Source organism: Oncorhynchus nerka, linkage group LG27 (genome assembly GCF_034236695.1).
Source record: "Oncorhynchus nerka isolate Pitt River linkage group LG27, Oner_Uvic_2.0, whole genome shotgun sequence".
Taxonomy (NCBI): domain Eukaryota; kingdom Metazoa; phylum Chordata; class Actinopteri; order Salmoniformes; family Salmonidae; genus Oncorhynchus; species Oncorhynchus nerka.
The window spans coordinates 56,802,399-56,824,148 of record NC_088422.1 but is presented as its reverse complement, the minus strand read 5'-3'; the positions used below and the strand labels follow the sequence as shown (position 1 = coordinate 56,824,148).

Genomic DNA, 21,750 nt, shown 5'->3' with positions numbered 1-21,750 from the left:
GACGTTTTATTCATCTTTTGAACCCGTGAAGCTAAGCTATAGTGTCAAGCCCATTGGTTCAAACCTAACATGCTGTTAATTATGTTAACCATGTATTATTTTAGATTGTAATATTTTTGCTATTATTTTTCACTGGGATTTCTCACAGTGATTGTCTGCGTCACTGCATGAGAAGTGGTCGTTTGTGAAAATCCCTCCACAGAATTTTTTTGTGTAACTACCATGGAAACGAGGAGCTGGCATGTTGTAAAGATGGCATTAGAGTTGCATTAATGTCTGAGTGGAAGAGAGATGGCGCCGACAGAGATGGTCGCCTCACTTCGTGTTCTTAGGAAACTATGCAGTATTTAGTTTTTTTATGTGTTATTTCTTACATTGTTACCCTAGGAAATCTTAAGTATTTATATGTACATATTCTTATTCATCCCTTTACAATTGTGTGTATGAGGTAGTTGTGAAATTGTTTGATTACTTGTTAGATATTACTGCACTGTCGGAACTAGAAGCACAAGCATTTCGCTACACTCACATTAACATCTGCTAACCATGTGTATGTGACCAATAACATTTGATTTGAGTTAGAAACACAGACACGGTTGTGAATGTGTGTCTCTGTGAGAGCGTGCGTCTGCGTGTGTGATTATGATACTCCGTTTGTGAGTGTGTGTATGCACGTGTGAATGGGTGTATGTGTGTTGGGCCAAGATCTCATTCGAGGGCCCGTGTGTGGAATGGGAGCGCAGTGTGGTGGTAATGTGTTCTGACAGAGGGAACAGTCAGCGCTTCTGAGAAGGGTTGCTCTAGACCACCGGTGAGAGGAGGAGAAACTGGTGGGTAGCTAGGGACGCACGCTACGCTATAGCACCACAATTATAACTCAGCTAGGGGAAAGAGAGACAGAAAGAAGAGGAAAGATGGATGGAGAGAGAGAGAAGAGAGATCAAATGAGAGAAACGGAGAGGGAAAATGGGAGGGAACCAGGGAGAGAGAAAAGAGAGAGAGACGACTGGGAGGAAAGACAGGGAATAGGGAGAGGAAGAGAGGGAAACAGAGAGGGTGAATGGGGGTGAATCTTGTGGTGTTAATTTTGGCCTCTATTTTCAATGTATTTTTAGTCTTAGTCACATTTTAGTCATTTCATCCTTTGTTAGTTTTAGTTAAATTCAGGACAATTTTTGTGAAGTTTTAGTCATAGCCATTTTAGTCACATAATAGTCTGTGCATTTTTTTCTATTAAAGCTGCAATATGTAACTTTTTAAGTTATCTGACCAAATTCACATAGAAATGTGAGTTATAGATTGTTCATTCGCTTTGAAAGCAAGTTTAAGAAGCAGTAGATATGTTCTATGTCGGCTATTTCTATGCGTCCTGTTCTTAACTTTATTTTTTCCGTATTTTACTTAAAGTTTTGTACACTAGCTTCAAACAGCTGAAAATACAATATTTTTGGTTATGGAAAATATATTTCACAGTGTTTTAGATGGTTTAATGATTCTCTACACTATACTTGTTTTGTCACATGAACTGAAGTTTTTGCAACCAGGAAATGGCATACAGTGGTTACTCCTTTAAAAGTTGTGCCATACTACAGGAGACCTTGTGGGCTGCTCTGTTCCAGAGCTCACAGGTGTACCTGATATGGATTGTGACTCCATCTCATTACTCGCCCTTTTCAACACGTCATTCTCCACCTGACTCTCCACAAATGCCGCCTGGCTCTGGACCAATGCATCAGCTGTCGCCCGTATTTCTGCCCTCAGATAATGTTTCTCTTTCTGCTGGTCTTCTTGGCAATACCCATCCCGTTAGCGGGATCATTTTCGTCAGCAACCGCTGAATAGCATAGCGCCACAGTCAAATAATATTACTAAAAAATATTCATATTCATGAAATCACACGTAAAATATTGCAAAACACAACTTAGCCTTTTGATAATCTACCTGTCGTCTCAGATTTTGAAATTATGCTTTACAGCGAAAGCAATCCAAGCGTTTGTGTAAGTTTATCGACAGCATAACATAACATTATGTACACTAAGCATTATGTAGCTAGGTCACGAAAATCAGAAAAGCAATCAAATTAATCGTTTACATTTGATGATCTTCAGATGTTTTCACTTACGAGACTCCCAGTTACACATTAAATGTTCCTTTTGTTCCATAAAGATTATTTTTATATCCAAAATACCTCAGTTTGTTTGGCGCGTTGAGTTCAGAAATCCACAGGAAAGAGCGGTCATGACAACGCAGACGAGAATTCCAAATAATATCCATAATGTCCACAGAAACATGTCAAACGTTTTTTATAATCAATCCTCAGGGTGTTTTTAAAATATATATTCGATAATATATCAACAGGGTGTGTAGGTTTTTAATAACACCGGGAGAAACAATGGCCGCTATACTCTGGACTGCAAAACTCACTCTGAGAGCCCGCACCTATAACACTTACGCACTTAATTATATGCATATTCTAGTTTCTGGGGCTGAGAAATAGGCAGTTTCAAATGGGCACATTTTTTAGCCAAAAACAAAAATACTGCCCCCTACACGCAAAAGGTTAAATGACTCGATCTCGGTCTTCAAAGTTTGAATCTCATCCATGAGCAACTTCATCAGATGAGCAGAATGGTACCACCCTAAATGGTAAATAAAAATAAATAAATAAAATACCTACAACACCTTCGGTAGGTCGACTGTAAATCTTTAAAAAAATAAGTTTTAATTCACTCTACATGTAGGTCTCCTGATTTAAACCCGATCGAACTTGTCTGGCATTTTCACAGCAGTAGCCGGGCTATAAAAGTCTGTTGTCCTGCTAATAGTAAACATTTGCATTTGGTAGCATTGCCTTTAAATTGTTTAACTTGGGTCAAACGTTTTGGGCAGCCTTCCACAAGCTTCCCACAATAAGTTGGGTGAATTTTGGCCCATTCCTCTTGACAGAGCTGGTGTAACTGAGTCAGGTTTGTAGTCCTCCTCGCTTACACACACTTTTTCAGTTCTGCCCACAGATTTTCTATAGGATTGAGGTCAGGACTTTGTGATGGCCACTCCAATACCTGGACTTTGTTGTCCTTAAGCCATTTTGACACAATTTTGGAAGTATGCTTGGGGTCATTGTCCATTTGGAAGACCCATTTGCGACCAAGCTTTAACTTCCTGACTGATGTCTTGGGATTTTGCTTCAATATCCATTTTAATTTTCCTGCTTCATGATGCCATCTATTTTGTGAATTGCACCAGTCCATCCTGCAGCAAAGCAACCCCACAACATGATGCTGCCACCCACGTGCTTCACGGATGGGATGGTGTTCTTTTCGGCTTGCAAGCCTCCCCCATTTCCTCCAAACATAATGATGGGCATTATGGCCAAACATTTCTATTTTTGTTTCATCAGACCAGAGTACATTTCTCTAAAAAGTAAGATATTTGTCCCCATGTGCAATTGCAAACCCTAGTCTGGCTTTTATATGGCGATTTTGGAGCAGTGGCTTCTTCCCTGCTGAGCGGCTATGCGGTTATTTCTTCCCTGCTGAGCGGTTATGTCGATATAGGACTCGTTTTACTGTGGATATAGATACTTTTGTACCTGTTTCCTCCAGTATCTTCACAAGATCCTTTGCTGTTGTTCTGGGATTGATTTGCACTTTTCACACCAAAGTGAGTTAATCTCTAGGAGACAGAATGCGTGTCCTTTCTGAGCGGTATGACGGCTGCGTGGTCCCATGGTATTTATACTTGCGTACTATTGTTTGTACAGATAAATGTGGTACCTTCAGGCATTTGGATATTGCTCCCAAGGATGAACCAGACTTGTGGAGGTCTACAATTTATTTTCTGAGGTCATTGCTGATTTCTTTTGATTTCCCATGATGTCAACCAAAGAGGCACTGAGTTTGAAGGTAGGCCTTGAAATACATCCACATGTACACCTCCAATTGACTCAAATGATGTCAATTAGCCTATCAGAAGCTTCTAAAGCATGACATAATTTTCTGGAATTTTCCAAGCTTTTTAAAGGCACGGTCAGCTTAGTGTATGTAAACTTCTGACCCACTGGAATTGTGATACAGTGAATTATAAGTGAAATAGTCTGTCTGTAAACAATTGTTGGAAAAATGACTTGTATCATGCATGAAGTAGATGTCCTAACCGACTTGCCAAAACTATAGTTTGTTAACAAGAAATTTGTAGAGTGGTTGAAAAACAGGTTTTAATGACTCCAACCTAAGTGTATGTAAACTTCCGACTTCAATTGTACATGCAGACACAGCATCATTCAAAGAATGGAGTTTGATACACCTGGTTTTGGATATGACTGACAGAAAACCTTGCTAAATAGCGATTTTCATAAATTAACTTTATGACAAAAAATATGCACAATCGTTTGACTCTACTTTAACTAACATATTTCTCTCAATTGTACATTGTTTGCTTGACTCGTTATGACGTTATAGTTACTTACATTTGCTTCCACCGTAATGTTTTGTCAGCCATCTTTGCTGAAGAAAGTTGCAAGCGACAGGTGGTTCACATCAAATTCGTCATTGGAACCACTAGATATGAGTGGTCATATTAAAACCTTGGGACCCAAATTCATAATGAGTTCTCTAACTCCCCCTTTTGGTGGTCTGGAGCAATGAAGCCGTGATGCTGGGTACCTCTTAAGCTCGCAACTTTTAAAGGAGGAACCACTTTAGTGCATCTTTAAATAATTAATATTTAGGCTACCTCTAACTTCCATCATGTGCACATTCAGAAAGTGTTGTCCAACTAGATCTACTATCCACTTGTATACCTTAGCTGGCAATATTGATATTGTGGCAGATTGTAACCAATGCCAACATAATTAACCATATAGGCTAAAAAGCCTTCGCTAGAGGTTAAACAATTTACAGCTCTGATTTCTTCTCCATCATAACTGTCAAGGGTGTAAATATAAGCAGTTTCCTTGAAAAGGGGAGAATTTGAGCTTTACAAAAATGCAAGAAGTATTACTGTTCTCTTAATATTCAACAAATAGCATTCATTTTTCCCATAGGAAAAAAGCAACCGCAATTCGAATTTGCAGACCGCGGCACAAGAGCTGCAGTACAGATGGGAAAATAGAGCTTCTGACGTGATCGAAGCAAAAATAGTCTCAATGAAAGTAAGAGAGAGTGTAAAAATTGTTTCTAGTTGAGGTTAGTTACAAGTCAAGTGTCCTGGCTTCGCATCAGTTCAACAGATTGACTAATGACTGAAGTAACCGCCTGGGAGCTGTGAGGGAGAGCCTGGCAGATCAGCTCAATCAGACTGGGCAACTGAAAGATGTTAATCCTGCCAATGAGGGGATTGCATGAAATATTATGCATGCACGTTTAGGATTGGACAAAATCGTTAAAAACAAACTTCATGTCAAATTACATGTCCATTAGTCTCACATGGAATTCTCATCACATTTTCATCACTGAAATGAAAAGTAACTTATAGTTTTTTTCCAGGGCCTTTTGTCAAGAAATATAGGTAGTTGACAAGTGTCAACTAGTGTGAAATTAACACTGTGTGCAAGGTAGAAAACAGGAGAAACACTACTGAAGGAACACAGTGGGAGGAAAGGAAGAGAGAGATTGAGATAAAGAGGAGGAGATAAATTAAGGGAGAGAGGAGAGGCTGGGGATAGAGGGAGAAGAGAGGAGAGGTGAAGAGAGAGAGAAAGGGAGATCTTGCTGAACTGAAAAGTGTCAGGCCAATGTCACTATTGTATGTTATGTCCCTGATCTCAGTTGACGCATGCATGAATTCTACTACTACTTTTACTGTTCATTGCTATTTTAATACTGTCTTTTCTTGCTGTATAGGATAGAGAATGTCAGAGTATTATCTCTCTGGCTGCTCATTACAAATTTGGTGCATGCATATACATTTTTCAAAAAGTATGTGGACACCTGCTTGTCAAACATATCATTCCAAAATCATGGGCATTAATATGGAGTTGGTCCCCCCTTTGCTGCTATAACAGCCTCTACTCTTCTGGGAATGCTTTCCACTAGATGTTGGAACATTGCTGTGAGGACTTGCTTCCATTCAGCCACAATAGCATTGAGTGAGTGAGGTTGGGGACTGATGTTTGGCGATTAGGCCTGGCTCCCAAACTGTTGCCACGAAGTTGGAAGCACAGAATCGTGTAGAATGTAATTGTATGCTGTAGCGTTAAGATTTCCCTTCACTGGAACTAAGGGGCCTATGCCCGAACCATGAAAAACAGTCCCAGACCATTATTCCTCCTCCACCAAACTTTACAGTTGGCACTATGCATTCTGGCATGTAAGCGTTCTCTTGGCATCCACCAAACCCAGATTCGTCCGTCGGACTAACAGATGGGGAAGCATGATTTATCACTCCAGAGAACACGTTTCCGCTGCTCCAGAGTCCAATGGCGGCAAACCTGTCAGCAACGGGTGTGGCTGAAATAGCCGAATCAATTCATTTGAAGGGATGTCCATATACTTTTGGCCATGTAGTGTACTTTTCATCAGACCCGGGTCAAATACACATCAAATACAGAGCATTCTTTCTCTATCCCTCCCAAGCTACACTAAGGAAAAAGAAAGGTGGTAAGTTACATAGGCATGTTTCACACAAAGTATAGTATGTTGTATGGATGACTTGAGGACTAACCCACAAATCACTGACTTGTGTATTGGTTTTATTGACTGTATTAACAATATTTTTTAAATTATATTTACAAAGGGTCTCTGTATCATTTACAAAATGTGTTTCCCCTTGAGAAACATACCTACTTAGTATGTCATTGTCTGGTAATATTTGCATGATAAAGTCGGTACAACCAGCAGGTTGGGGTCAGTTCCATTCAAATTCTGGTCAATAGACCCAGCCGGTATTAATAGAACGATCCTGCCGGCCTGTGAGGAAAACAACCTGTGGATACTTATGTTACCCCATTAGCTCACAGCAAAAACTTCACCTTTTTCAGACGCAATATTCTTGTTTTCTTGTTTTACTCAATTACAAAACTACATTTAAGAAAAGTACATGTCTAAAGTTTACTCTTCAACATTGCCTGCTCTCTAGCTTTCTCACTACTTAGTAAAACTTCCCTCATGCACCTTTTCATGACGATGCTAGCAGCCACTTGAATGAGTTAGTGCTAACTAGCTACCAACCGGAACATTAAGCTAGCCAAGACCAACAACACACATTTACATTTACATTTAAGTCATTTAGCAGACGCTCTTATCCAGAGCGACTTACAAATTGGTGCTTTCACCTTATGACATCCAGTGGAACAGCCACTTTACAATAGTGCATCTAGGTCTTTTAGGGGGGGGAGAAGGATTACTTTATCCTATCCTAGGTATTCCTTAAAGAGGTGGGGTTTCAGGTGTCTCCGGAAGGTGGTGATTGACTCCGCTGTCCTGGCGTCGTGAGGGAGTTTGTTCCACCATTGGGGGGCCAGAGCAGCGAACAGTTTTGACTGGGCTGAGCGGGAACTGTACTTCCTCAGTGGTAGGGAGGCGAGCAGGCCAGAGGTGGATGAACGCAGTGCCCTTGTTTGGGTGTAGGGCCTGATCAGAGCCTGGAGGTAGTGAGGTGCCGTTCCCCTCACAGCTCCGTAGGCAAGCACCATGGTCTTGTAGCGGATGCGAGCTTCAACTGGAAGCCAGTGGAGAGAGCGGAGGAGCGGGGTGACGTGAGAGAACTTGGGAAGGTTGAACACCAGACGGGCTGCGGCGTTCTGGATGAGTTGTAGGGGTTTAATGGCACAGGCAGGGAGCCCAGCCAACAGCGAGTTGCAGTAATCCAGACGGGAGATGACAAGTGCCTGGATTAGGACCTGCGCCGCTTCCTGTGTGAGGCAGGGTCGTACTCTGCGGATGTTGTAGAGCATGAACCTAGGAGGATTCAAGAGGGAGGAGAAGGTGGCAAAGAGCTTCCTAGGGTTAGAGGCAGATGCTTGGAATTTAGAGTGGTAGAAAGTGGCTTTAGCAGCAGAGACAGAGGAGGAAAATGTAGAGAGGAGGGAGTGAAAGGATGCCAGGTCCTCAGGGAGGCGAGTTTTCCTCCATTTCCGCTCGGCTGCCCGGAGCCCCTCGACCACGGCCACAAATTGTGGAAAACCCTCATACTTTCCTCTTGACCCCCATTATAAAAGAGACAACTTCGTTGTAGATTTTTTGTTATGCAAGATATAATTAAACATGCTGAAAAACTGCTGTATCGTTTAAAGTACATGTAGACACGGACTATACAGCTACAAGTAGTGGGTGGAGTTACAAACAGACTGTACGTAACAAGTTAAATATCTTACCTATGATTCAATGTTTTCCGCACACATAGCTACGTGTAGCCTACTTGGACACCTCGTCTCCACATTACCCACTCTCCCACACCGAATAGCCTGAAGCCATAGGGCTCTTCTTGTAAACTCTATTTCCTTATGTGGGAGCATTGCGAACCGTAGGTCGGGATTTTTGACTTGTCTACATGTACTTTGAACGATACAGCAGTTTTTCAGCATGTTTAATTATATCTTGCATAACAAAAAATCTACAACGAAGTTGTCTCTTTTATAATGGGGGTCAATAGGAAAGTATGAGGGTTTTCCACAATTTGTGGTCGAGGGGAATTCCTTTTTACATGAATACCAACTGTGACTATTCAGAAAGTAAACAAAATTCCAATTCCGAATATCAGTTAACTTCCGGAATTGACTGGAAATTAAATGGAATTGACTGTAGTAAGTTGATTTGTCATTGAATGTAATTGTTTGAACCGATGAGAATGCATGATTTCATTCCAGTCTAATCTCTGTGCATACTGAATGGACATCACAGACTCAATAACGTGATAACATGGTATTATATTTCAAACATTGCTTATGTCACATAGCTGAAAATCTCAACTTTGGTTTATTCAGGTAACTCAAGAGCTATAAAATGGATAGTTCACCCCAAAATCAAAGTTTGTCAGAGGTTTTCACATCTCAAAACTGGTTCATGCCATCTGTTTTATTGATCCTGCTACATGAATTAGGTGCACAATTGGCACAGTGTCGTCCAGGTTTGTAAATAAGAATTTGTTCTTAACTGACTTGCCAAGTTAAATAAAAATAATAATATTTAAAAAATGAATTAGAATAAATCTGCAATTCAATCCTATATGAATGGAAAGATTTGCAACAGATTAACAATAATGTTAAATAGCAGGATCTACACGGCGTAGCAGATTGTATGGAATATGGATGAATTTTGAGTGGTTTCATTTACTGAAGTGGCATCGGAAACAGAATGTATACACATCATGCCTCAGAAAATGGCCAGATAGAAGAAGTCACCCATAGTGTCAGAATATGTGTGTATGTTCATTCGTGTGTGTGTGTGTGTGTGTGTGTGTGTGTGTGTGCGTGCGCATTTCTTTGTGTGTATGTGTGTATTAGAGGTTGTTACTAATCTAAGTCCTGGTTAAGGCTGAATCCACTCTCTTCCCTCTGTGTGTAGATGGTCAGAAGAAGAGGATATGTTTTCAAGTCACTCTAAGTACAGTAACATCCCCAAATGCATGGAGCCTTTCCAAAAATGAATACAACTAAATATTACATAGTATAAGCTATAAAAGCAATATAAGGCTTGCACGGCTTCCAAGGCTGGCCTCTTCCCGAAATTACATGTTTTTTAATGTAATTTTATTGTGTTTATTTTTTCTCTGTTTCAGCCTCAGTTTAGTTTGGAAACTGAGGAAGGGGTTATGAAAATGACTGGCTTGCGAACGCATTTAGCCCATGACATATTTAGGCTTAAGGAAGTCCTGCCCTGTTTACCCTGTCACTCATAGGGGGTGGGGTTTGTCTTGCAGATAAAGTGGACGAGGTGTCACCTTCCCAGAAGGCCGTGGACATGAAGGTGGCCACCATTAAGCCACGCCCCTCCAGCCGCTGTTTGGTCACGCCTACTGACATGAATGTGAGTTACTCCACACAGTATAATATATGCCATTTAGCAGACGTTTCTATCTAAAGCAATGTACAGTATGGTATTGGTCAATACTCAGTGTGGTGTGAATATGTCAAACTCTAACCCTACCCAACTCTGGTTTACAGTCCGTGTATGACCGCCAGGGTGGAGTGGCAGTGGTACCACCCACTGTGCCAGGCAGTCCTAGAGGGGGGGCATTCCTGGGCATACTTGCCAAGGGTGGCACCATGAGGAGACAGAAGTCCATAGGTATGTGTGTATGTGTCTAATGTCTAATGCCCTTTACTATGATTACCGTTTCCAGAGAGTTCACTTCAGAGAGTAACTGGCTTCATTAAGTGTGATAATGAACAAATTAGAGTGATCCACTTGCCAAATTGTGCTCTGAGGCGACAATATTATACCCCATTACTGAAACCACAGTCTATGATTTAATAGAAACAAATCATATTAATGGTCCATCCAATTCATCACGGCACTCAGAGCCAATAGTAGCCCAAAGGCAGGTCTGTGTGTTATGACTGCAATAGCTACAGTAGCTAGTAACTTCAGTATATGTCTTGGTGTCCCAAGACGGCGTAGCCGTCGGACGTGTTTTTTTGCCTTGTCCCATGTAATTAGTCTGTTTCTTCATTTTTTCCCCGTATATATTTTATTCTCACTTTCCATCTACGAACTAAATATACTTCCTGCAACCCACCTCACCCAATGTGGTATGGATCTGCTATTTTTATTCTTTATAACTGGAATCTCCATCAGGTGCTAGCCAGCTAACTAGCTACTAGCTATTAGTCATTGTTAGCCACTGCTAACGGTCTTCACCTTTAGCTTGGACACCAGCCAGCTTTTGCTCGGTCAATACCTTACAGTCTGCACAGCGCGATATCAACCCAGAGCATATCGGACTGCTTTTCTCTACCACATCACCGGATTACTGCCGCAAGCTTTGGACCATTACACCGGATCATCGCAACTATCTAGCTGCAACCGAGTGGCTATTGTTGGCTAACGCCCCTGTCCCGAAGCAAGCACCAGCTAGCCTTGAGCTAGCCTCGAGCTAGGCCCATCTTCCGGCTAGCTGACAAAGTATACCAGCTAATTCTTGGGCTACAATACCTCTTTTGCCAATTAGCCTGGACCCTTTATCGTTGACACGGAGCCCCACAGATCCATCACAACTGGGCTGCCGCCGTAATCGTCCGATGTGGTTTCAACAGGCTTTTCCGTTGCGATGTCGCCAAACACCCATCTGCTGGCCCCGGCCTGCTAGCTTTCTGAATGCCTTGTCTCACGCTCGCCTAGCGTAGTAGCGACTACCGAACGGCTCCCTGACTCACCTATTGCTGCTCATTGGACCCTATGATCACTCGGCTACACAGCTGATGCCTGCTGTACTGTTCACATACACGGTATCTAATTTTGTCCCGCTCAACATGCCGTAGATAGCTCTTTTGTCCTACACCCCACACATGCGGAGACCTCACCTGCCTTAACTGGTTCCTCAAAAGATGCAACCTCTCTCATCGTCACTCAATGTCTAGGTTTACCTCCACTGTACTCACATCCTACCATACCCTTGTCTGTACATTATGCCCTGAATCTATTACACCATGACCAAGAAATCTGCTCCTTTTATTCTCTGTTCCCAATGCACTAGGCGACCAGTTCTTATAGCCTTTAGCCATACCCTTATCCTACTCCTCCTCTGTTCCTCTGGTGATGTAGAGATTAACCCAGGCCCTGTAGCCCCCAGTACTACACCTATTCCCCAGGCGCTCTCATTTGTTGACTTATGTAACCGTAAAAGCCTTGGTTTCATGCATGTTAACACCAGAAGCCTCCTCCCTAAGTTTGTTTTATTCACTGCTTTAGCACACTCCGCCAACCCTGATGTCCTAGCCGTGTCTGAATCCTGGCTTAGTAAGGCCAGCAAAAATTCAGAGATTTCCATCCCCAACTACAACATTTTCCGTCAAGATAGAACTGCCAAAGGGGGCGGTGTTGCAATCTACTGCAGAGTTCTGTCATACTATCCAGGTCTGTGCCCAAACAGTTTGAGCTTTTATTTTTTTGAATCCACCTTTCCAGAAATAAATCTCTGGACACCATATGTGAATTGATTGCTCCCCATCTATGTTCAGAGTTTGTACTGTTAGGTAACCTAAACTGGGATATGCTTAACACCCCGGCCGTCCTAAAATCTAAGCTAGATGTCCTGAATCTCACACAAATTATCAAAGAACCTACCAGGTACAACCCTAAATCCGTAAATATGGGCACCCTCATAGATATCATCCTAACCAACTTGCCCTCTAAATACACCTCTGCTGTCGTCAACCAGGATCTCAGCGATCACTGACTCATTGCCTGCGTCCATAATGGGTCCGCGGTCAAACGACCACCCCTCATCACTGTCAAACGCTCCCTAAAACACTTCAGCGAGCAGACCTTTCTAACTGACCTGGCCCGGGTAGAGGATGCCTGCCTCATCGCGTCAGTAGAGGATGCCTGGTTGTTCTTTAAAAGTGCTTTCATCACCATCTTAAATAAGCATGCCCTATTGAACTAAGAACAGATATAGCCCTTGGTTCACTCCAGCACTAATTCCAAACAGACGCTGTAAAGTCCATGGAGAATAAGAGCACCTCGTCCCGGCTGCCCACTGCACTGAGGCTAGGAAACACTGTCACCACCGATAAATCTATGATAATCGAGAATTTCAAAAATCATTTTTCTACGGCTGGCCATGCTTTCCACCTGGCTGCCCCTAGCCCGGCCAACAGCTCTGCACTCCCCGCAGCAACTTGCCCATGCCCCCCCCCCCCACCCACTTCTCCTTCACCCAAATCCAGATAGCTGATGTTCTGAAAGAGCTGCAAAACCTGGACCCCTACAAATCAGCTGGACTAGACAATATGGGCCCTCTCTTTCTAAAATTAAATTGCCAAAATTGTTGTAACCCCTATTAACAGCCTGTTCAACCTCTCTTTCGTATTGTCTGAGATCCCTAAAAATTGGAAAGCTGCCACAGTCATCCCCCCTCTTCAAAGGGGGAGCCACTCTTGACCCAAACTGTTACAAACCTATATCCATACTGCCCTGCAAACAAACAGATCACCGACCATTTCGATTCCCACCGTACCTTCTCCACTATGCAGTCTGGTTTCGGGCTGGTCATGGGAGCACCTCAGCCACGCTCAAGGTCCTAAACGATATCATAACCGCCATCGATAAAAGACAGTACTCTGCAGCCGTCGTCATCGACCTGGCCAAGGCTTTCAACTCTGTCAATCACCGCATTCTTATCGGCAGACTCAATAGCCTTGGTTTCTCAAATGACTGCCTCGCCTGGTTCACCAACTACTTCTCAGATAGAGTTCAGTGTGTCAAATCGTAGGGCCTGTTGTCTGGATGTCGCTCTTGCTCTGGTGATTCTCTTGTTTGGGTGTAGGGCCTGATCAGAGCCTGGAGGTGATCCACCTCTATGGAAGTCTCTATGGGGTGCCACAGGGTTCAATTCTCGCCAGTGACTCCTGACCTTCGCTGTATATATCAATGATGTCGCTCTTGCTGCTGGTGATTCTCTGATCCACCTCTATGGCCAACGACACCATTCAGAAGGGGGAAAGGAGAAGATTAATTGTGTGTGTATAGCAATTAGGAGACCATGTGAGGTTATGAGAGCCAAGTGACTTGGTGTATGGCGAGAATTAGAACAGAGCCCTGGGGGAAAGCGCTGACCCTTCTTTGGACACTGTGTTAACAAACCATCCAAATGAGTTTCAATGCCATACAACACTCCTTCCTTGGCCTCCAACTGCTCTTAAATGCTAGTAAAATGAAATGCATGCTCTTAAACCGATTGCTGCCCGCACCCGCCCACCTGACTACTATCACTACTCTGACTTAGAATATGTGGACACCTACAAATACCTAGGTGTCTGGCTAGACCATAAACTCTCCTTTCAGACTCACATTAAGCATCTCCAATCCAAAATTAAATCGAGAATCGACTTCCTATTTTGCAATAAAGCCTCCTTTACTCATGCTGCCAAACATACCCTTGTAAAACTGACCATCCTACCGATCCTTGACTTCAGCGATGTCATTTACAAAATAGCCTCCAACACTCTACTCAGCAAACTGGATGTGGTCTATCACAGTGCCATCCGTTTTGTCACCAAGGTCCCATATTCTACCCACCACTGCGACCTGTATGCTCTCATTGGCTGGCCCTCTATTCATATTCATCGCAAAACCCACTGGCTCCAGGTCATCTATAAGTATTTGCTAGGTAAAGCTCTGCCTTATCTCAGCTCACTGGTCACCATATCAACACTCACCCATAGCAAGCGGTCCAGCAGGTATATTTCACTGGTCATACCCAAAGCCAACACCTCCTTTGGCCACTTTTCCTTCCAGTTCTCTGCTGCCAATGACTGGAACGAATTGCAAAAATCACTGAAGCTGGAGACTTATATCTCCCTCACTAACTTTAAGCATCAGCTGTTAGAGCAGCTTACCGATCACTGCACCTGTACACAGCCCATCTGTAAATAGCCCACCCAACTACCTCATCCCCATATTGTTATTTATTTGCTCTTTTGCATCCCTGTATCTCTACTTGCACATCATCATCTGCACATCTATCACTCCAGTGTTAATACTAAATTGTAATTATTTCGCCACTATGGCCTATATATTGCCTTACCTCCCTAATCTTACTACATTTGCACACACTGTACATATATTTTTCTATTGTGTTATTGACTGTATGTTTGTTTATCCCATTTGTAACTTATTACAACTTATTGTTTTTGTCGCACTGATTTGCTTTATCTTGGCCAGGTCGCAGTTGTAAATGAGAACTTGTTCTCAACTGGCCTACCGGGTTAAATAAATGTGAAATAATTTTTTTTTGCAGTAGCTTGAGCATACTTTTATAATATCTGGAACATAGAATGCAGTCCTCACACCTGACCCATAGACAACATCCTAAAACTGATAACAGAATTTAAAAATTTAAGTGAACAATATGTCTCAAAAAATGTTTCTCAATAAGAAAGGTGAAATGGAATAGAATCACACATATAAAATTGACAGATATCGCTTTCTCTCTCTCCATCTCTTATTCTCTCTCTTTATTTCTGTCTCTCTCAGGTATAACAGAAGAGAAAGAAGAGAAGGCGCTCCTCTCCCCTCCCCCACTCAAGTTCACCCGCAGCCTCTCCATGCCCGACACGTCCGAAGACATCCCCCCTCCCCCGGCCATCTCCCCCCCATCTCCCCCCTCCTCCTACAACTCTCCCTCTGTCTCCCCCATGCCAAGGGGCTACGGCACCACCCGACCGGGCCTCACCCTCAACTCCGCTGGAAAATGTTCCAATGCCATTACCCTTGGCAACCGCACGGTAGATGTAGGGACGCTAAGGCGAGGTTATCACCGCCAGAGCTCAGAACAGTACGATAGTAGAAGCCGAGGACGGGCGCACGTGCCCGAGAACCCGTACTCGGAGGTGGGCAACAAGGCGCTGTACGTGCCCGCCAAGCCGGCGAGAAGGAAGGGCATGCTGGTCAAGCAGCCCAATGTGGAGGACAGCCCAGAGAAGACCTGCTGCACCCTGCCCTCAGGCGCCGTTTCCATGCCGACCACACCCACTGAGAGGACCTTCTCATCCATTCCCATCCCCACCATCATTGTCAAGGAGCCTTCCACCAGTAGCAGTGGAAAGAGCAGCCAGGGCAGCAGTATGGAGATTGAGCCAACCACGCCCGAACACCCACCCTTAACGCCTAGGGCAGGGGGCAGGGGGCTAAGGCCTGAAGACACCATTGTCAACAACCCCTTTGCGGCTGCCATCGCAGGGGCAGTAAGGGACCGGGAGAAGAGGCTGGAGGCACGGAGGAACTCACCTGGCTTCCTCTCCACCGATATGGGAGATGAGGACTTGGGAGACCCGGCCCCGCGGCTACGCCAGTCCAAGTCCATTGATGAGGGGATGTTCAGCAACGACGAGCACCTGCGGAGGATAATGGCACCCCCGCCGGCCACCACCCTGCTGCGGTCCCAAGAAGGGGGTGACCGTGGCGGTAACGTGACAGACTTCAACACCCCTGAGCCCACCCAGGTGGTGAGGGAGCCTCTGACCGCACGTACCGGCCAGTACCCCAACCTGGACAGCCCCGTCAGTCTCCCGGACAGCCCCGTCAGTCTCCCGGCCACCACGCCCAAGACCTACAGCTCAAACGGAGGATGGGGCTACCTGCACCCCGTCACGGGTAATGCCCTGGAACCTAACTCGCCCCTCGCTCTAGCGCTGGCAGCCCGGGACAGAGCCATGAAAGAGCAGACACAAACGACCATGGCAACGCAAGCCCCACCCCCTTCTCAAACTCAACCGCATCCCAAGAGCGACACCCCCCAGTCCCTCCCCCCCAACCCCCACAAACCTGGCCTCAATCAGCCCCTCTTCATCGATACCAAGCTCCGCTCCAGCATTGAGCCGGGCTTCGCCAACTCCACGACAACCCTGGGGCGAGGCATAGGGGGGGACCTGAAGAGTCATATGACGGAGCAGAAGTACGAGTCTGATGGAGAGATGGAGGAGAGGCAGCAGGCGGCAGAGGATGGGAAGGGCATACAGATCGACGTTGTGGACACGTCACAAACGCAGAAAGTGGCCGGTCTGCTAATGGTGCACTCCAAAAACAGCCAGGAGGAGGAAGACAGGGGGCAGGAGAACACACCAGCCCGGGACAACAGCATCCCCAGCGAACTGAGAGACCCCAACCAGCCAATGCCCCCCTCCAACAGCCACAGTACCAAGCCCCTGCCCCCCGTGCCACGGGGGAAGACCATCACGGCCGGGGGTTCGGTCGACGAGCCAGTCAAGCTGTCCTTGCGCATGCCCCCTCCCCTGCTGGCCTCGGTGGACATTGAGGAGGTGGAGGAGTTTGTCTTCTCCGAGCCCCTGCCGCCACCGCTGGAGTTCGCCAACAGCATCGACATCCCTGAGGACCAGGCAACGACCATCGCTGAGTTGCTCAAACAACGGGACCAAGAGAGACGCAACGGGATGGGAACCAGGGGGCCACATCCACCCTCCTACTACACTCACGCCCCGACCCTGTCGGCCAGTTCAGACGAGGGAGCGGGGTGTCCAATTGCACGCCCCCACCCTTCTATCCCTCTCTGCCCCCCAACGGTGGCTTTGAGAAAGGTGTCACTGACTCAAGCATCGAGGAGGTAGACAGTCGCAGAAGTGGAGACCCCCATGTAGAGACTACCAGCACCATTTCCACAGTTTCGAGCATCTCTGTACTGTCGTCAGAGGGCGGGTACAACAGCGCCCTGGAGAACACTTCTATGGTTTATACTGACGGCCAGGCTTACCTCGACGACCGACCCCCCGTTCCCCCCAAGCCCAAAAACAAGCCCGTCATCAACAAGAACACTGCACTTTACCACAACGTCCTCATGGAGGAATCCCTGGACTCCTTTGAGGCGCCCCCTCCTGTCCCCGTCCCTCCACCCGGGTCCATATCCCCCCCAGAACTCCCCAGGACTCCTCCCCATCGGTCGTCCAAGCTGTGGGGCGAGCCCCCGGAGCTAAGGAGCCCACCCACGCCCGACCCCAAGGCCACGGTTATCAACGAGCTGAGCTCCATCTTATCACAGATGCACCGGCCCAAACCGGGGGACTCCCTGGACTCACCCACCACAGGGGCCAGGGGCGGCTTTGGAACAAGGTAACACATAAATCTACCTTCCCTTTGACCTTTACCACTTACGCCGACACCTCTCACCTTTGACCTTTAAACAAACCCCTACCCTCCATCTCCAAAGAGCCAAGCTGCGGGTGCTTTTACACCTGCATTGTTTGCTGTTTGGGGTTTTAGGCTGGGTTTCTGTACAGCACTTTGAGATATCAGCTGATGTACGAAGGGCTATATAAATAAATTTGATTTGATTTGATTTGATTCATTAAGAATGTTAGATGGTCTATATTTTCTATTTTTATATATCCATCTGCTGATCAAATATTCCCTCTGAAACTTGGTCCTGGACCCTCCCCCCAGGGGTAAAGTTTTGGTTGTTTCCCTAGCACTACTCAGCTGATTAAAATAACCAACTCATCATCAAGCTTTGATTATTTGAATCAGCTGTGTAGTGCAAGGGCAAAAAAACAAATCTTGCACTCAAAACGTGCCCCATGACCAAGTTTGGAAAACCCTGCTCTAGCCCATCCTCACGTAAATTATTCAAATCTCTGGTATATTTCTTCAGATAGCCCTAATGATGCAGTTATTTGTGACATGTGCTGAATACAACAGGTGTAGACCTTACAGTGAAATTCTTACTTACAAGCTCATAACCAACAATACAGTTTTAAGAAAAAAATTTAAGAAAATTAAAAATGAATAATTAAAAAGCAGCAGTAAAATAACAATAGCGAGGCTATATACAGGGGGTACTGGTACAGAGTCAATGTGCGGGGGGCACCGGTTAGTCGAGGTAATTGAGGTAATATGTACAGTTATGGGACACCTCAGACACATGCTACCTGGTCATTCCACCAATAGAGTGCCTTTTGGGTACAATTTAGGGAAAAAAAAATATTCCATTTGTATTTCTAATTTTAACATTCTGTCATAATGTTCAACTTCATTACAAACGTGTTCCCATCTCAAGAAAAAAAAATATTACTAGAGTTAGTGCCAATTAAGTGCCAATTAAAGTAACAGGGTTAAATATTTAATCTTAAATCAGCTATAAATCCCTTTATGACAGGAGGAAGGGAAGCGTGATGTGTGCAACAGGGAGGGGCAATTGAATGCAAGCACCACAAAAATATGAAATTGTGAACACATTTCTAGCATTCATTTTTCTACCACAAAAAAAAGTGGGTTAAAATCTTCCTAGAAGTCGGAAAAACATGGACAATGCTGTTTTTTTGTCTTTATTCATATTATAAATCAGATTTTTCCATGTTGTTTATTTTAAAGGGCACTATATATAATATTACAGGCTTTTAAAATTCAATATTGGTGCAAATGTTCTACTTAAAATATCAAAGGCACTTAAAATGCACTCTATTCTTGGAACTACTGTACTATATCTACTGATAAGGTTAGATTTAGCCCAATGCTAGCAAAATTATGTTTGTAATGCACTAGATGGTTTCAGCTGCAATACAAGCTAAGTCCTCTGAATTGTGCATGGAACGTTAACCACAATGCTACTCTAGCTAAGTGCAAACTACATTGCAATGGAGCCACAATGATAGCTATGGCTAGATCTATCCACTAGGCTTCTGACATTATGTTTATGCCATAGGTCATGCATGCATTGTGTATGTTATGTTTTCATTTTTCATTTAACCTTTATTTAACTAGGCAAGTCAGTCAAGAACAAATTCTTATCTACAATGACGGCCTACCCCGGCCAAACCCTAACCCGAATGACGCTGGGTCAATTGTGCACAACCCTATGGGACTCCCAATCACGTCCGGTTGTGATACAGCCTGGAATCAAACCAGGGTCTGTAGTGATGCCTCTAGCACTGAGATGCAGTGCCTTAGACCGCTGCGCCACTCAAGAGCCCGTTGTTAAACCTTCATTGGAATTTCAGTTTGTTTCCTGAATTGACAGCCTTCAATTCGAATTGACCCCAGCCCTGGTGTGTGTGTGTGTGTGTGTGTGTGTGTGTGTGTGTGTGTGTGTGTGTGTGTGTGTGTGTGTGTGTGTGTGTGTGTGTGTGTGTGTGTGTATTCAGGAAGCTCATGCTTTTTTAAGCTGCCCTTCCTCTTGCGTAATGAAGAATAAAAAAATATGTTAAATCATTCACGGGTCACATGCATTTTGTATGAAACAGACCATCCTTCATATATATATATATATATATATATATATGTCCTCCTTTCTCTTTATCTCTCTCTCCTCTTCCCCCTGTCTCTATCTCATTAAGGTGAGGATGGGAGGGGGTGGAAGTATTTAAGTAAGAGGGCTTGGCTCTGTTCTATTTCTAAGAGGAGGTTACAGGGGAGTTTCTGTTCTACTTGTGTTGACAGGAAATGGTTGCCTAATGGCTTAAAATGAATTCTTCCACTGCTCTGTGTTTGCTACATAATTCACTCTGAGACTGCTATCATTGAAGCAAATGGTGACCTCACAATGTGGGGTGTTGTACAAGACAAAGTCATCAACGATTGGATCATCTCTAACCAATCAGTTTCAAAGCCATCTCGTTTCAAAATCATGGGCATTAATATGGAGTTGCCCCCCTTTGCTGCTATAACAGCCTCCACACGTCTGGGAAGGCTTTCCACTAGATTTTGGAACATTTCAGCTGGGACTTGCTTCCATTCAGCCACAAGAGTATTAGTGAGGTCGGGCACTGATTTTGGCGATTAGACCTGGCTCTCAATCGGCGTCCCAAGGATGTTCAATGGGGTTGAGACCAGGGCTCTGTGCAGGCCAGTCAAGTTCTTCCACACCGATCTCGACAAACCATTTCTGTATGGACCTCACTTTGTGCACGGGGGCATTGTCATGCTGAAACAGGAAAGGGCCTTCCCCAGACTGTTGCCACAAAGTTGGAAACACAGAATCGTCTACAATGTCATTTTATGCTGTAGCGTTAAGATTTCCCTACACTTGAACTAAGGGGCCTAGCTTGAACCATGAAAAACAGACCCAGACCATTCTCTTCCTCAACCACCAAATTTTATTTGGCACTATGCATTCGGGCAGGTAACATTCTCCTGGAATCCGCCAAACCCATATTTGTCTATCTGACTGCCAGATTGGTAATGCTCGGCCATGGAATCCTATTTCATGAAGCTCCCGACAAACAGTTATTGTGCTGACGTTGCTTCCAGACGCAGTTTGGAGCTCGTTAGGGAGTGTTGCAACCGAGGACAGACAAGTTTTACACGCTACGTGCTTCAGCACTCTGCAGTTCCTTTCTGTGAGCTTGTATGGCCTACCACTTTGCGGATCAGCCATTGTTGCTTCTAGACATTTCCACTTCACAATAACATCACCTACAGTTGACCGGGGCAGCTCTAGCAGGGCTGAGTTTGACGAATTGACTTATTGGAAAGGTGGCACCCTATGACGGTGCCATGCTGAAAGTCACTGAGTTCTTCAGTTAGGCCATTCTACTGCCAATGTTTGTCTATGGAGATTGCATGGCGATGTGCTAAACCAACCCTGTGAACGGGTTTGATAACATTTTAAATCTTAACAGCGATGTAAGTCGGAAGTTTGTGGAGCAGGATTTTGTAAACACAAATAGCGTAATGATGTGATCAAATAAAATGTTATTTGTAAAATGAGCCTTACAGTGAAATGCTTACTTACAAGCCCATAACCAACAATGTGGTTTTAAGAAAAATTTAGTGTTAAGAAAGTATTTACTAAATATACTGAAGTAAACAATAAATAAACACAAATAAAAATGAAAATAAATAAGAAAATAGAAAGAGCAACAATGAAATAACAGGAGCGAGGCCATGTACAGGGGGTATCGGTACAGAGTCAATGTGCCGGGGCACAGGTTAGTCGAAGTAATTGAGGTAATATGTACGTGTAAGTAAAGGTCAAGTGACTATGCATAGATAATTAACAGAGTAGCATCAGCGTATAAAAGGGGGGGTTAGAAGCTGTTATGAAGCGTTTTGGACCTAGACATGGTGCTCCGCTACCACTTTCTGTGCGGTAGTCTATGACTAGGGTGGCTGGAGTCTTTGGCAATTTGTAGAGCCTTCC

The 21,750-nt window shown here is 44.4% G+C and overlaps 1 protein-coding gene across 1 annotated transcript in view; it reads left to right on the top strand.

Moving 5' to 3' along the window:
• Nucleotides 1-21,750, top strand: part of LOC115112514 (SH3 and multiple ankyrin repeat domains protein 2-like) — a 155,069-nt gene that overhangs the window by 112,269 nt on the left and 21,050 nt on the right. Inside the window, 4 exon segments of the mRNA XM_065011797.1 lie at nucleotides 9,859-9,965; nucleotides 10,103-10,226; nucleotides 15,138-17,099; nucleotides 17,102-17,726. Coding sequence (XP_064867869.1) covers nucleotides 9,859-9,965; nucleotides 10,103-10,226; nucleotides 15,138-17,099; nucleotides 17,102-17,726 — 2,818 coding nt within the window.